The 17,503-nt window shown below is 34.4% G+C and overlaps 1 protein-coding gene across 8 annotated transcripts in view; it reads left to right on the top strand.

Moving 5' to 3' along the window:
* The window catches only part of VPS13B (vacuolar protein sorting 13 homolog B), a 749,374-nt gene that overhangs the window by 77,576 nt on the left and 654,295 nt on the right, over positions 1 to 17,503 (top strand). For 6 of the 8 annotated variants that reach the window (XM_032421506.1, XM_032421505.1, XM_032421503.1 and 3 more), the window contains exons 8-12: positions 4,470 to 4,738; positions 11,790 to 11,885; positions 12,373 to 12,495; positions 12,962 to 13,099; positions 14,247 to 14,334. In XM_032421506.1, the coding sequence (XP_032277397.1) occupies positions 4,470 to 4,738; positions 11,790 to 11,885; positions 12,373 to 12,495; positions 12,962 to 13,099; positions 14,247 to 14,334 (714 nt within the window). Of the gene's footprint in view, positions 1 to 4,469; positions 4,739 to 11,789; positions 11,886 to 12,372; positions 12,496 to 12,961; positions 13,100 to 14,246; positions 14,335 to 17,503 lie in introns of those variants that run through there. The other 2 variants (XM_032421511.1, XM_032421508.1) reach the window with 2 other exon arrangements.

Here is a 17,503-nt window from a genome sequence, read left to right on the forward strand (position 1 = left end):
GATGTACAGCACCATCAAGATACAGATTTATCAGTATCTCCAAAAACTTCTCTTTTGCCCCTTTCTAATCATTCCCACATCCCCCACTTCCACTCAGGAAAACACTGTTCTGAATTAAAAAAAAAAGTTCTGTTGATTTTAGAATTTCATATAGATCAAGTCATATAGTATGAACTCTTATGAAAGGATTCTTTCATTAAACATAATATTCTTTTTTACTTTTATTTTTACTTAAAACTTTATTTTTTTGAGCAGTTTTAGGTTCACAGCAAAATTGAATAGTAGGTACAGAGATTTCCCATATACTCCCTGCCCTAACATATATACTACGATTGTTGCAACTACATTGATACATCATTGTATCAGTAGTTTACATTATGGTTCATTCTTGGTATTTGACATTCAGTGGGTTTCGGCAAATGTATAATGACGTATGTCTATCATTGTGGTTTCATACAGAGTATTTTCACTGCCCTGAAGGTATAATATTTTGGGGATTCATCTGTGTTGTTGCATATATCAGTAGTTCTTTCCTTTTTATTTCTAGGTACATTGTATGAATATACCATAGTTTATTTTAGCCATGTTCCTGTTGATGGATATTTGTGTTGTTTCCAGTTTTGGCTATTATAAATAAAGCTATTCTGGACATTCTTCTACAAGTCTCTTGTAGACCTGTGCTGTACTTTCTCTTGGGTAGAATTGTGGCATTGTATGTTGAGGTTGTGCCAGGTGTGTTGTTTTACATCCCCCACAACATTGTAGGAGAGTTCCAGTTGTTCCACATCTTTGACAGCATTTGGTGTTATCTGTCTTTTTTTTACTTTTTGCCATTCTGATGGATGTGTTGTGGTATCTCATTGTGGTTTTAATTTGCATTTCATTGATGAGCAGTTATTTTGAAGCTTTTCATGTGGTTATTGACCATTAATATCTTTACCTTTGTGAAGAGTATGTTAAATATTGGCCTATTTTTAAACCTTTGTTGGGTTTCATTACTGATTCATAATTTTTTAATATATTCTGAATTCAAGTCCTTTGTCATAAACATGTTTTGGGAATATTTTTTGCTGGCTTGTGACTTGACTAATTCATTTTTTAATAGGTGTCTCGAGCAGAGTTTTAAATTTTGATTAAATGTAGATTTCAGATTTTTCCTTTATAACTGTTCTGTCCTCTAAGAAGTGACAGGTTTTTCTTCTATGTTAAAAAAGGGAGAAGGCAACTCTTTTTGCTTGCAGAGTAGTCAGAATTAGTTTTCTCATCTGTCTAAAGCAGAGATCCTTTTATTGTGGGTGCTGTGGATTCCTTTGACACTCTGGTCAAGCCTGTGAATCTCTTCTCAGAAGGTTTTAAGCATCTTGATTATGATATGCCATGGTATCCTTTCTTTATGTTACTTGTGTTCCAAATACATTAAGGTTTTTAGGTCTGTGGGTTTATAGTTTTCATATATATTTAGAAAATTTGTGGGCATTATTTCTTGAACTGTTTTTCAGTTCTTCTCTCTCCTTTGGAGACTAATTACATGTATATTAGGCTTCTTGAAGTTCAGCACAGCTCTCTGATGCTCTTGTTCATTTTTGTTCTTTTCCTTTTTCTTTTGTTTGATTGTTGAGAGTTTCTATTTCTGTTCTTGCTCACTAATATTCTGTATCTAATCTATTAATCACAGCTAGTTTATATTTCATCTCAGATACTGTATTTTTCATCTCTAGAAGTTGTTTGGATTGTTAAAAAGATACCTTATTTCTCCTTGTTTATGCTTTCTTAAATACCTCATTTATATAGACTTTTTTCTTTTAATTTTCTTAAAAATTAAAATAATTTTTGGGACTCCTGGGTGGTTCAGTCGTTAAGTGTCTGCCTTCGGCTCAGGTCATGGTCCCAGGGTCCTGGGACCGAGCCCCGCATCGGGCCTCCCTGCTCGGCGGGGAGCCTGCTTCTCCCTCTCCCACTCCCCCTGCTTGTGTTCCCTCTCTCGCTGTCTCTCTCTCTGTAAAAATAAATAAATAAATAAAATAAATAAAAATAAAATAATTTTTAATTTGATGCCAGACATTGTGAATTTTATCTTGTTGGATGCTGGATATATTTGTATACGGCAAAAAGTTAAGTTACTTGGAAATAATTTAATTCACTTGTCTTGCTTTACATGTTTTTTAGTTGAGATTAGAGCCACCATTAGCTTAAGGCCAATTTTGTCTCACTACTGACATTTAGCCTTTTGAATACTTTCTTGATGCCTGATGAATTAAAGGTTTTTTCTTTCTTTCTGCTGAGATCACAAACTAGTCCCAATTTTGTGTAAGTCTTGGGGGTGGTTTTCTTGGTTTTTTTTTTTTTTTTCCCCTCTGGTGGTTCTTTTAGTAGCCTCAATAGTTTCCCTGCGTGAAATTGAGTAATAATTAGCTGAGTCCTGGAGTGGGACCCTCTGCAGATATGAGGAGCTCTCTGTGAACAGGTCTTTCTTGTTCAGAGATGAGTGAACACACATTTTGATATTTTGAGATAGCTTCACAAGTGATGTTTGATCTGATTTTTGTAGGTTTTACAGTTGATGGTGATGTAACTGTTATTTGTTACTTATATTTATAATTAAACTATGCAACTGCAGTTTGTTACCTACATTCATAATTAAAAGTGCTACATTTTAAATAATATATATTTTTCCATTGAGATTCATGAAGTTCCTGACTTCTATCAAAGGGCTCCAGATTAAGATGCACTCTTCCGAAGGAAAAGAATATTTTAAGAAATTCTAGCCAGAGTTTTCAAGGCTCTAATTCATTCTTTCTGCAAGGCAGTGAGCAAAGATTTGAAACTTCAGAAGCATCTTTCATCAAAATACCTAATTTTTAATTAATAATAAGTATAAATTACAGTGGCCGGTTTTTAGTGATGTTTCTTTTGTTGCACAAGATCAAGCAGTGTTTTAATGGTTTAGACAACCAAGGTCAAGAGTCCAGCCCTGTGGACTCAACCTGGTCACTGCTTCCTGGGTAGAGGTGGTCTGACTTGTTTTATAACTGAGATGATCATTGATGATGTCCAATTTGAGGTCTTACCTCAGTTGATAACAGGCTTTACTTATTCCCCTATAGAAAGTGATAAAATGTTTATGGTTAAACAGCAAGATATAAGGATTATACAAAATACTTTTTGGATTTGTAATTTTTATAATTTATTTTGAAGTAAAATGGCTAAAGTTTCTTAGTACTGTATGTTAGGTTCTTTAGTTACTACTTACCACGTCTTTTCCTTCCCAGATGAACTAAGGTAAGTGGCCATGTTTCATAAACTATACATATAAGATATTCCAAGGGTCTCTTGTCATAAGGATTCAAAAAGTTATGAGGTTTTTCTAGCCAGAAATCTGGCTCTCAATGAAGATGATATTTAATGGAGTATATGTGTCATAGATTTATCACTGAAGAGTAAATATGCTTGAATCTGCTGGAGACTGCTTGTACCACAAATTTTCTAAAAAGTAATGTTTTTTCTAAATTCCATGATAGGCTTTTTTTGTTTGTATAGTTAGGATAATGTTAATGGACTTTGATGCAGTTTGTCTTTACGAAGGTGGAATGAGTTGGAGTGGTTGGACTCTAAATCCTTTGCCAATTTCTAACCAAGTGAAAGTAATGTGCTGTAATTTTTTCATATGTAGAATAGGAAAGTTACTAATTTATGTTCCTACTAATAAGAATCACCAACACTATTTTTTTTTAGCTTCACATAGGAATAATTCTATTATAATATTTACTTTCATCTTTAGGGATAGTTCTTTTTGGGGGTGGTGTATTTTGCCTAGGAGTGCTTGACATTTCTTTATTGGGTACATCAGGAATTAAAGAATTTTTCTTGGATATTTCTGACACTGTGTTTCTGAGAAAAGTCAGTTTTTCAGCACTTAGCCTTATTTTGTGGAGGAAGTTTTTAATTAGTGGAATGCTAAAGAATGAATTTATTCTTTGTATTTAGCAAATACATTTAGAATTATGTTATAAACTACGCCCTATATTGTGGACTATGAAAGGGGATTAGCATAGTACAACATATAGAAACTTGAAAGTAGTGGGGTGCCTGGGTGGCTCAGTCAGTTAAGTGTCTGATTTTGGCTCAGGTCATGATCCCAGGGTCGTGGGATTGAGCTCCGCATCGCATCAGGCTCCCTGCTCAGCGAGGAGCCTGCTTCTCCCTCTCCTTCTGCTGCTCCCTCTGCCTGTGTTCTCTTGCGTGTGTGCTCTTTCTCTCTGCCAAGTAAATTAAAAAAATCTTTGAAAAACAAAACACCTTGAAAGTAGTAATGATATATTATGGATTTCAAATAATAACCATTGTATAACTTGTTTATAATTATATGTGGAAAGAAGGATGTGGGAGAAATATTTTTATAGAATTTACATTCCTAATTTTCCTTTTAGTTAAATCCTCTTGATTTATTTAAAATGACTTTATTTTGATAGGTGCCGAGGATGAAACAAGAATAGATATGCAGTATCCTGCTCAGTACAAAGGCCAAGAGCTGTATTCACAGCAAGAGGATGAACAGCCACAGGGATGGGTATCGTGGGCCTGGTCATTTGTGCCTGCAATTGTGAGTTATGATGATGGTGAGGAAGACTTCCTTGGGAATGATCCTACATCAACTACACATCAGCAAAAAGCACAGATTTTGAGGGATCCTATTGTGTCTATAGGATTTTATTGTACAAAGGCAACTGTGACTTTCAAAGTAGGTTTCCTCTTTCTTGCTCTTCATATTTTTTGCAACTTTAATGGATAAATTTTGATTTCTCCAAAGGATCTAGTTTCAAGTTTGTTTTACACTTACATGTAAGATAGTCTAGGAATCTTTACTTCATAAAATTATGTTCCCTCGTGTGACTCTGAATTTTGATCTTTTTCTATCAGTTTCATGGAAAGTTTCTCTTCCCACTGAATCTTTAAATTGGCAAACAAAGATGCCTTTATATTTCCATTTAAAAAAGAATTGCAGGGGCGCCTGGGTGGCTCAGTCATTAAGCGTCTGCCTTCAGCTCAGGTCATGATCCCAGGGTCCTGGGATCGAGTCCCACATCGGGCTCCCTGCTCGGCGGGAAGCCTGCTTCTCCTTCTCCCTCTGCCTGCCGCTCTGCCTACTTGTGCTCTCTCTCTGTCAAATAAATAAATAAAATCTTAAAAAAAAAAAAAAAAAAGAATTGCAGTAAAACCTCTCCCATGAATTCATATATACCTTCAGTTACTGTTTGATCTCTGGCTCTCCTTCGTTACACAATTTCTTTAGAGGGCTGTTTACATAAAATTTCACTCTTTCCTCACCCTTTTACTCTGAGATAGTCCTATTTCTTTTCTAGGTCCTCATTTAACTCGGTTTTTCAGCAGTGTTTCATATACTTTGACTACTTTCTCCATTAACAAATACATGTAAAGTATATAGTCAAAAGAGACCATATAATAGATATTTTCCAGTTAAAGAATAGTAAAGTGAGCACTGTAATTTTTTTATATTAAGTTTTTAACTCCAGTTAGTTAATATACAGTGTTATATTAGTTTCAGGTATACAGTATAGTGATTCAGCCCTTCCATACATCACTCAATGCTCATCACAAGTGCCCTCCTTAATCCCCATCACCTATTTCACCCATCTCTCCACCCACCTCCCCTCTGGGAACCATTGGTTTGTTCTCCATAGTTAAACAAACATAGTTAAGTTTGTTCTCTACTGTTTCTTGGTTTGTCTCTTTTCTCCCCCCTTTGCTTGCTTGTTTACTCATAAGTGGCCTAAAATCCACATGAGTGAAATCTCTGACTGGCTTATTTTGCTTAGCATTATACCCTCTAGTTCTGTTCATGTCATTGCAAATGCACGATTTCATACTTTTTAGTGGCTCAAAACTCCATTGCATACACACACACACAACCCACATCTTTATTCATCAGTTGATGGGCACTTGAGCTGCTTCCATAATTTGACTATTGTTAAATAATGCTGTAGCAAGCATAGAAGTGCATGTATCCCTTTGAATTAGGAACACCCTTTTATTTTAAGAAATATAAAATTATTAGTACTTCAGCACCCTGTGTGTGTTCTTGGATCATATGTTGTCTTATTTGCCCCTCAGTTATAGCCCAAACTTAATTCCGAGTATTTATTTCTTGGCTTTTTAAAATAGTATTATCACACATGTAATATCTTTGAACAGTATCTAATTCATTCAATAAATACATACTAATGCCTTCTATATGCCAGGCTCTGTTTTGTCTTTAAGGATACCCAGTGAACAGATGAGATAAATATCCCTGCCTCTTAAAATATAAATTGTCATTATACGCAAATAAGCTATTTAGTATACTCATTTATGAAAGGGTTCTGTAGAAAAAATAAAGAGGGAAGAGGAATAGTGAATGTGTCCATTAGATAGGAAGGGATTATGCAATTTACAATTGGGTGATCAGGGAAGGCCTTAATGGGAAGGGGATCTTTAAGCAAAGACTCATGAAAGAAAAAGCTTTGTAGATATATAGGAATGAACATTCTAAGAATAGCAAATGGGAAGACCCCAAAAGTTGAAGGAATAGTAAGGAAGCCAGTGGGGCCAGAGCAGAGTGGGCTAAAATGGAAGTAGTATGAAATCAGGTCAGAGAGATGATGGGGTTGGGGAGAGATCCATAAATTGTAAAACTGTGTAGGTCATTTTAGCTTAGGGTCTTTGTTATTAATCCTGAGCGAGATAGGAAGTTTTTGGACAATTTTTAGCATAGTAGTTACAAGACGATTTATGTTTTAAACTGCATCACTCTGGTTGCTGTGTTGAGAATAGATTATAGGGAGCAAAAGCAGAAATAAGATCAGACAGAGATGATAGGAATTTGCAAGCAGAAGATAATGATTGCTGGACTAGGATGAAATGAAAGCAAGGGGAGGTGGTGAAATGTAACTGGATTTTGGATGTGTTTTGAAGGTCAAGAGGACAGAACTTCCTGATAGATTTTATTGTGAGACATAAATGAAGAGTATCCAAGGATGGTTCCTGAGCAACTAGAAGAATTGGGTTTGGGTTTTTTGACATGAGGAGGACTGCAAGAGGATTAGGTTTGAGATAAAATCAGGAGTTTGGTTTTGGACAAGTTTAAGATGCACACTGTATATTCAAGTACAGCTGTCAGGTTGGATTAATGAATCTAGAGTTCAGATTAGAAGTTTGGTCTGGGTATATAAGTTTGAGCGTCAGGATTTTATTAAGACTGGAATCAGTGTGTGTGTGTGTGTATATATATACACATACATACATATATAAAGGAGAGGTTCTAGGGCCAAGCTCTGCGGCACTGTGATGTTAATTATTTGGAAAGAAAAGGCAGAAATAGCATGGGAAGCTGAAAATAAGTTAGGCAGAAAACCAAGAGTGTCTATATGGAAGCTGAGTGCCATAAATGTTTTAAAGTTGAAGAAGTAGGTCATTTGTGAGAATGGATTATTGGATTTGGCATTGTGGGAATTGTTGGTGATCTTGACTAGAGCAGTGATTTGACAGTGGTGGGATCTTAGTTGGAGTTGGTTAAAAGCAAATGCGAACACTCGTGGGAATTTAAAATGGTGCAGTCACCGTGGAAAACAGTTTGGTGGTTCCTTGAAACGTTAAACTTAGAATCATATGACCCAGCAATTCCACTTGTAGGTGCATACTCAAAAGAATTAAGCTGTGCTCAAATAGATGTACATGAATGTTCATAAAAGCATGTTTACAAAGGCCAAAAAAGTTGAAACAACCTGGGGCGCCTGGCTGGCTCAGTTGGTAGAGCATGCAACTCTTGACTCTTGAGCTCCACGTTGGGTGTAGAGATTACTTAAACAAACAAAAACCCTAAAAAAAAAGTTAAATGTTCATCAGTGGATGAAAGAATAATTTTCAGAAAATTGTGGATAGTCTTTTTTGGTAGTACACCGAACTCAGTGGTAATTTTTAAAAAGGCTACTTGTATCTCCAACTCTTGGAAATTGCCAGTATATATTCAACAAATAAATCCTCTTTCCTTTTGCCTATCTCCTCATCTGCTTGCTACCTTCCAAAATTTTGGGATCCTCTTTTAGATTTTATTTCTTTAATTTTATTTGTCTTTGTTGGATTATTATGGAGGCATTTTTCTGAAGGAGATAAACTCATGGGTCCAACCTGTGAAGTAGTATTCCAGGTATTATTCCAGGTAACTTGTTAGGTACTGGAAATGTAGCATAGGGAAAAAAAATCAGGTTTTTGCTCTCATGGTGGTTTTAATTTGGCTTGGATTGTTTACTTGAAATAAACTTTTTAAATCAGTGGTAAAGGTATACAATTTATAACTACACCAGATAGTAGATTAAAAATACTTCAAGTAAATAGTCTTTAATTTAAAGACTTTTCTAATTAAAACCATTAAGTATTTTCTAATATGACAAACCTGAAAGATGTAGAAAATGAATTTTAGCAAAATATGAGCTTGATTGACTTAAAAGATTTTTTTGGTAATAAAGTTTGGGGCAAAAATGATAAAAATACATTAGCTGTGCTATTTTACATTTCTGAATTCTTCTATGGAACAATTTATTTTTTATTATAAATTTCATAATTGAAATTCACTGATCTAGCTTTGATGAAAATAATATGTATTAGCCTGTAAAATTAAAAATAATAAAATCTTTAAAATAGATAATAGAAAAACCGGGGTGTCTGGGTGGCAAGGTCGGTTGAGCATCTGACTCTTGATTTTGGTTCAGGTCATGATCTCAGGGTTCTGGGATGGAGCCCTGTGTTGGGCTCCGTGCTCAGCATGGAGTCGGCTTGAGATTCTCTCTCCCTCTGCCCCTCCGACTTGTGCTGTCTCTCTCTCTCTCTCAAATAAAACGTTTTTTAAAATTTTTTAATTTTTAAATTTTTTTTTTAAAGATTTTATTATTTGACAGAGAGGGACATAGCAAGAAAAGGAACACAAGCAGGGGGAGTGGGAGAGGGGAAGCAGGCTTCCCGCGGAGCGGGGAGCCCAATGCGGGGCTCAATCCCAGAACCCTGGGACCACGAGCCAAAGGCAGACGCCTAATGACTGAGCCAGCCAGGCGCCCCTCAAATAAATAAAATCTTAAAAAAAATAAAATATATAATAAAAAAGCCAACCATTGCTAACTATTATTACATATATTGTCAATTTTATTTTTTAAATTACAATTTTTTTTCATGATATATCTCTGCATTTAATAGAGGTTTTTGGCAATAATGATTTTAATTGCATTAATTGTAAGTATAAATATTCAAGCTTAAGTTCTAAAAGATATAAACATATCTTAGTAATGACAGCATGAATTAACATTTTGTTTGAGAACTTAAATTATACTTAAAACTTTTCTTGGTGTAATTTTTTTTTGAGTGTAGTTGACACACAATGTTATATTAATTACAGCTGTACAACATATTGCTTCCACATCTCTATACCTTATGGTATGCTCGCCACAAGTGTAGCTACCATCTGTCACCATACAGCGCTATTACAGTGTCTTTGATGATATTCCCTATGCTGTGCCTTTTATATTCATTCCCATGACTTGTTTGTTCCGTAATGGAAGCCTGTATATCCTATTCTTCTTCATCCATTTTGCCCATCCCCCCACACCCCTCCCCTCTTAGAACCATCAGTTTGTTCTCTGTATTTATTGGTCTCATGATTCTTTTTGTTGTTCATTTGTTTTTTAGATTCCACATATGCGTTAAATCATATGGTATATTGCCAGTTTTAGATGATCCAGAAGTTATTTTTAATATAAGTTTGCGAGGGAATTTAAGGATTGCTAGTAAAGTTCTGTCTTTTCTGGTGACTTTTGCATACTTATGTTCAATTTTTTTTTTTTTTAAGATTTTATTTATTTATTTGACAGAGACAGCGAGAGGGGGAACACAAGCAAGGGGAGTGGGAGAGGGAGAAGCAGGCTTCCCGCAGAGCAGGGAGCCCAACGCAGGGCTCGATCCCAGGACCCTAGGATCATGACCTGAGCCGAAGGCAGACGCTTAACGACTGAGCCACCCAGGCGCCCCACTTATGTTCAGTTTGAAATTATTCTGGTATATTTCTCTTCATTGATGAGAAGAATTGTATTAAACTGAGTCAGAATAGTTTGTATTTAAATATAAAACTTTTATAGACTTTTAGGGCAGTAGTTGTCATTAGGTAATACATCTTTTAAAAAATTTAGAACATTTATGTTTCTAAGGTTTCTCTAAGGGAAATATGTTAAGATTTAAGAGGAAAACAGAATTCATTGTTCAGCTTGGATTTAAGGAATGTATGGAATTAATTTGTGGTTCATATTTTGGTCAGAAAATAAGGTCATGTTTCTACATTAGCATTCTGAACAGTTGATATCAATCCAACAAAAATCATGCCAAATTAAATGTAGCATTTAAGAAATCATGTTGAAGATTGTTCTTGTAATGTTTGAGTCCTTTTAATCAATTAATTGCTTTTTCTCTACAGTAATTGTAGACAGCTGAAGGGTGATCAAGTTTAAAATACTGAATTTTACTTGAGCATTTTATAGAATTGTACTTTAAAATAATGACATTGTGTATACTGGTTCTAGAAGCATCTAAAAAATAAGGGCTTATATATAAACTTTTTGTTACAAAAGAGAATAATTAGTTGATTTTAAATATAAAGAAATTATCATGCTTAAAATTATAACTTTTTGGTTTAATAAGTTCTATTTGACCTAAATTAAATACTGGTTTTTTTTTTTTTTTTTTTAATGTGATCTTTGACTTTGCCTTAATGTTTGAATAATACATCCATTTCACAAGAGTAAGGAAGGGTCTCATTAGTAAACATGGGCAGAATACCTTTGAAAAAATAAAAACATTATTTTGGAACAGTTTTAGATTTACAGAAAACTTGCAACGTGCAGAGAGTTCACATAGACTCCTTACTCAGTTTCTCTATTGTTAATATCTTATGCTATCATAGTACATTTGTCCAGACTAGGAAGCCAACACTGGTGCATTTCTTTTAAATTCGAGTTTAACTAAATTTCATTATGTCGTTTTCTGTAACATGATCCAAACCAGGATACCACATTGCATTTAGAAAAGTACCTCTTAAAAATAATTTATCTAAGTTTGTCTAGATACATACAAGTAATGTGTTGTAAGCTTCAAGGGTGCAAGGCTTGTTGTGGTGGTGGTGGTTTTGGCAGCATCTAGATTAGTACTTATCTAGCTGTCACTCATTAAGTATTTGCATGATCGAATGAGTCTGAGACACATACTTTGAAAGTAAACACCCATGAACCTACTTCCCTCATAGAGCTAAATGAAGTTTTGTTGAATTTGTGGGTTTTTTTATAGTTTTCTTTTTGATGAAAAATTTGGGAGAAATTTTGGAAATGATTGAACTAACTCTGGTTGAATGTGTATGGGATATAAAATGAATTGAGGTTAAAATATTGGCAGAATATATGAACCATTATATGCGACTGTTATAGCTACATAGCTTTTACCTTTTTAAGCAATATTGTTAAGACAAAAAGTTAAATGAAGATGGTATTTAAATTCTCTATTTGAGCTTACAGTGGCATATTCAACCTTTATACCATGGATAATCTGTTACAGCTGTTTTTGTTGCACCTGTTTTCCTGCTTAATAATTAAATTTCCCGAATCTTAAAATTGGCCCTCTTTCCATCAATTCATCATAATAAATGACAGTTTATTGCTATCTAATACTAATTTTACTTACTTAATGTTCCTATATTGTTTTCTTAGCTCACTGAAATGCAAGCTGAGAGTAGTTATTATAGCCCTCAGAAAGTAAAATCCAAAGAAGTATTGTGTTGGGAACAAGAAGGAACTACAGTTGAGGTAATCTTTCAACATTGAACATATATATTTAAAACTTTTTTGAATGGTCCTTAATGTTAATATTTAATAAATGCAGGCTTTTATCATAGTGGTATGTTTAAAATATATTCATGGTTTTTTCTATCTTAGTCATCAGTAGTATTGGTTGAAATAATTATTACTTTAACAAAGATTCTACTGTAATATGCAACATGAATTCTTTCATTTTTTCATTGAACTTGTGTGAGCTCGTATGTATGTGTGGATTAATGTTCATAAGGTGCCAGTCATTGAGGATACAAAGATCTGAGGATACAGAGTTAAGTAAGATGTTTCTTAATTTAATAGGGTTTATGATCTGAGGAGAATAAATTTGGAAAGGCCATAATCCTAAAGAAGTTTCTACTAATTCAGAAATTCCACAAGAAAAGGCTGTAATTTTTTTTAAGCCTGGAACATTTTTATGAAATTCAAATTCTTAGTTCTAATGTTTCCTTCCCTCTTATAGGCCCTTATGATGGGAGAGCCTTTCTTCGATTGCCAGATTGGCTTTGTAGGCTGCAGAGCCTTGTGCCTTAAGGGAATTATGGGTGTTAAAGATTTTGAAGAGAGTATGAATAGAAGTGAAACTGTAAGTCAAATTCTCCCCCTCCCCCCCTTTTTTTGGATAGAATGCAGGGATAATGAAGTGCTTATTGAAGTGTTTAACTATACCAAAAAATCTGTTAGACTGCATATATCTTTGGCTTAAGAAAGGAACTTTACTGTTTTCCCCTGTAGGAAATTATAGAGCTCAGGGGAATTTAGAAAGTTGGTAGCACTTAACACCTGGACAGTAGTTCCAAATACTTTCCAATTCATAAATGTTTCTTCTTTCTTGTTTATGGCAGCTACTTGGAGTTCCTTTTTGGTTTGTTAAAATGTTCTTTGCCAAGATAGGCAGTGAAATGGAGACAGAATTCCTTGTCTTTTTACAGGACTTCACATTGTAGTGATTTCTATTGACTACTGAATGGGTGTTACAAAACCACGGTTTTATTTTCTTTAACAGTTTAATGATTTTTCCTCCTGTTCAAAAATTTTGCATTTATTTTCAGGAAGCCTGTTTCTTCATTTGTGGTGAAAATTTGAGTATGAAAGGTTTGACATACCTTACAAATTCATTGTTTGATTACCGAAGCCCAGAAAATAATGGTACTCGTGCAGAATTTATCTTGGATGCAACTCATCATAAGGTCAGAGAATATATATTTGACCCAATTTCTAGGCTGTGTTTGGGTGGATATTTTGTGTGAATACTTGTAATTGCCATTTTTCTTCTCGAGTAATACATTCTGAATGCTAGTTGTTTATTGAAGCATTTAGAATATTTTTGTCCAGCTTCTACATCTTAGAGAAGTTTGAAGAGTGCACATAGGTCTCTACTTCTATATACTATGTAGCCAGTTAGTTTGTTTATCCATCCCCTACTGTTAAAATAGTCATAGAGGAAACTTGTAGAGTTATCTTTTAGTTGCAGTTACTTTTGGATATGGGATTAATGGGAGGAGATGAAGAATTTCACATTTTACTATGTATGTGTCTTAGTGTTTAATTTTTCATGTTAAATTAATGTACTTTTAGGGAATAAATTAAATTCAAAGAAGTTTACCTGAAGATTATTATAAAAGAATAAATAATATATATTTTAACCCTTTTTACTACATTTACTTTTGTAAAGAATTTAATTTTAATCTGCATATTTACATATCTTTTCAATATTTTAGTATATCTTTAGTATTTGAGTTGTTTCATATAAGTGCACTGGAATAAATAAAGATTAAATATATTTCAGGTATATATTGGACAGTTTTGTGATAATGTTAAAGGTCAAGGGTGTACTATCCTATTCCATTATAGATATTCATTAACCAATAGACATTATTATTTTTTTTTTTTTTAAAGATTTTATTTATTTGACAGAGACACAGCGAGAGAGGGAACACAAGCAGGGGGAGTGGGAGAGGGAGAAGCAGGCTTCCCGCGGAGCAGGGAGCCCGATGCGGGGCTCGATCCCAGGACCCTGGGATCATGACCTGAGCCAAAGGCAGATGCTTAACGACTGAGCCACCCAGGCGCCCCAACCAATAGACATTATTGATAAAGTGGTCAAAATGTCTAGTAGAATTATGGATGTCTTTTTGTGTTGTCTTTAGTAGAGTTAACATTACCTTTTTTTAGAAGTGAATTCTTTGGATAGCCTTTGTTCTTTTGTTTTGGTAATCCTTTTAGTTGATACACATTGTATATAAGGATGTATGTTTGATTCTTGACCTGTCAGGTTTTAAACTCCGAAGTCTCTTCTGTACAATGTGTGTTCTGTTTGCTTTTCTTTGTTGGCAGGAGACATACACTGAAATAGCTGGAATGCAAAGGTTTGGGGCTTTTTACATGGATTACCTGTATATAATGGAGAACATCAGTGGCAAAGGTACTAGTTTCTTTCCATTATGTTTGCTTTTCCTTGGACAACAGAAACAAAAGACTCTTCAGAATCAGTTGATCCTTGACTGGCTGTAATCTGTTAAATCAGATTTACCTTCTGGTACTTTGGGGAATGGAATAATTTTAGTATCATGTTATAATTTTCTTAGACATTTAGATTCTTAATCCTTTCTTTGTGTAGTTGATTGAGAAGACATTTTACATAGCCCATCAAATTTAGTTCTATTATGTACCAAATATTGAAATTTTGATACATCAAATTTCATGTTGCATTAAGTTGTCAAAAAGCATAAACATTTCTTTTTCTGTGTTAAATACATTAAGGTTATTTAGATATTTTTATTAAAAAACCTGTTGTTTCAAGCAGAATAGTGGAAATAAATTCTTCTGGAGATAATGGATACAGTCTTACATGTTTTAAAAGCAATCATATGTTTTTAAAAATTTAACTGATACTTTATGTGCTCATCAATATACTATATTGTGCTTATTTTCATCTTTTTTTCATATTGAAAACAGTGAAAATAAGTTAATCCTTTTTTGTTAATTTTTCATATATTGATTTTTGTGTGTTAGGTGATGAGTTTGATATAGTGAATGCCAAGAAGACCAAAGCATTTCTCAAGAAACTAATAGGTAGTGTTTATACACTTAAATGAATGATTATAATATAGCACATTAAGAACAGTAGTTAAAATGGAGAGCTAAGAGAGGTCTAGGTCAGAAAGTGATTACTTTTATGTGTAGGGTTAAAAACTTCACAGAGGAGTTGATCTTGAAAGATCATTAAGTTTTGTTAGATGAAAACAGAAGGAAAGAACAGTAATTTTCTGCTTCCTCTTTTTGTAATGGATTTCTAAATGTTGGTGTTCTCATTGATCAAACCTTGGGTTTACTTTTTTCTTTAAATGCTTTCCTGACGTTCTCTCATTTTTTTCCATTGATTTAGTACCTTTAATATGTTGTTGATGCACATATTTATAATTTTAGTCCAGACTTCCTTAAGTTTAGAATTAAATATCCAATGCATACTTGATATTTTTACTTCTTTATGTGTCTCACAAATATTTCAAAACTGAAGGGGCGCCTGGGTGGCTCAGTCTTTGGGTGTCTACCTTTGGCTCGGGTCATGATCCCAGGGTCCTGGGATTGAGCCCCGTGTTGGGCTCCCTGCTTGGTGGGGAGCCTGCTTCTCCCTCTCCCACTCCCCTGCTTGTGTTCCCTCTCTCACTGTCTCTCTGTCTCTCTGTCAAATAAATAAATAAAATCTTTAAAAAAACAAAACAAAAAAACTGAGTATGTTCAAATGGAATTATTAAAATCCTTATGACTGTCTACTGCTTACTGCTTTTCCCTTAGTTTCAATATTCTTGTCTTGGAAAATTCCTCTTCTGTATTCTAGTTGTTCAAGCCAGAAACCTAGGAATCATCATGACCTACTTCTTCTCTCCTAGCTTCCAGTCCATCAACACATTTTTTGTCAAATTTCATCTACAAATCTATTTTAAATTCGTTGACTTCTTGTAAACTCCACTGTTACCACTCTCATCCAATCTACTCTCCTCTCTACATTTTAATGGCTTTTTACTGGCTTCCTGCTTCTCACGAGCTTTCAGATTGGTTTAATTCTGTGCTTAAAACCCTCACTCACTGCTTTTGCATTGCTTTATTTAGAAATAAAATTTAAATTGTGTATCAGATTTTAGTCTTGAGTTACTTGGAGAATAGTGATAACCACCAAGGAAGATAGAAACAAGTAAGGATTTTTGGAGGAAAAGATGTGTTTTGATGTACCTGTGGATATTGAGGTAGAGATATTCAGTAACAAATTATATATAGGAAAGGGCAACTAAGAACTTTACAAATTGTTATAGTGTAGTTACCAAATGTAAGATGGTAGGTTTCTTCTGGTTCAGTATGAAGTCTTCTGCATGTGTTATGGATTCCGTATCTTGTGAGGAGGTGGAGTATCAAGTAGTTGTCCTTCAAGTGAAGGAAACCAAGCACTGAAAATTTTATTTGTGCATATGTTGCTTCTACAGTTTCTAAAAGATAGAGACATAGTTATATTTGCTGGGGTGCTTATATATGTTCAGTATGAGAAACTGGTAGTTTGTTAACTTTTAAATTTTTCATATTTTCCATTTCGAAGAATAGGATACAATGTTATAAATATCTTAGTCCTTAACTTTTTTTCCAACAAACTATTAGATCATAACATACAAACAGAGAAGTTCTACACATTTATGTACAGAATAGCAAAGAATTATAATGGAAATACCTGTGTGTGATAAATTTAAATTATTTTTTGTCTGTGGTACTGAGACTAAAGATTGAACTGAAATCCTTTGTTTGAAATTACAGAAAAGTAATTTTTGAAAAAGTTATTAGAAAGAGTGGATACGGGGTTGCCTGGGTGGCTCAGTCGGTTAAGCATCTGCGTTCAGCTCAGGTCATGATCTCAGGGTCCTGGGATTGAGCCCTGCATCAGGCTTCCTGCTCAGCGGGGAGTCTGCTTCTCCCTCTCCCTCTAATCCTCCTCCCTGCTTAAGCTGTCTCTCTGTCTCAGATAAATAAATCTCAAAAAAAAAAAAAAAAAGTGTGGATACAGAACTTTTGTGTTTAATTGGGCCTTTCTATATTCTAAAGGTATTAAGTGCTAGGAAGCCTTACTTTCCTGTTTCTGTTTGAATAAACAAAATGGCTTAAGAATTAGAAATTACTGGGGCTGAGGAGTTCAAGATGGCAGAGGAGTAGGAGACTGTAGTTTGGTCCCAGGAATTCAGCTTAGATAGCTATTAAATCATTCTGAACATCTGCAAACTCAACAGAGATCTAAGAAAAGAATTGCTGCAACTCTACAAATAGAAAAGCGAACACTTTCTGCAAGAATGACAAGATGGAAAAACCATCTCAAAAAAGAGAACAAGAGGGAGTACTGACTGCCAGGGACCTAATCAGTATGGTATAAGCAAGATGTCGGAACTAGAGTTCAGAAAACCGATTATAAAGATACTAGCTGGGCTTGAAAAAAGCATAGAAGACACTAGAGAATCCTTTTCTGGAGAAATAAAAGAACTAAAATCTAATCAAGTCAAAATCAAAAAGGCTATTAATGAGATGCAATAAAAAATGGAGGCTCTAACTGCTAGGAT

The sequence above is a fragment of the Phoca vitulina genome, unplaced genomic scaffold (assembly GCF_004348235.1).
Source record: "Phoca vitulina isolate PV1807 unplaced genomic scaffold, GSC_HSeal_1.0 scaffold25, whole genome shotgun sequence".
In the NCBI taxonomy this organism is placed as follows: Eukaryota; Metazoa; Chordata; class Mammalia; order Carnivora; family Phocidae; genus Phoca; species Phoca vitulina.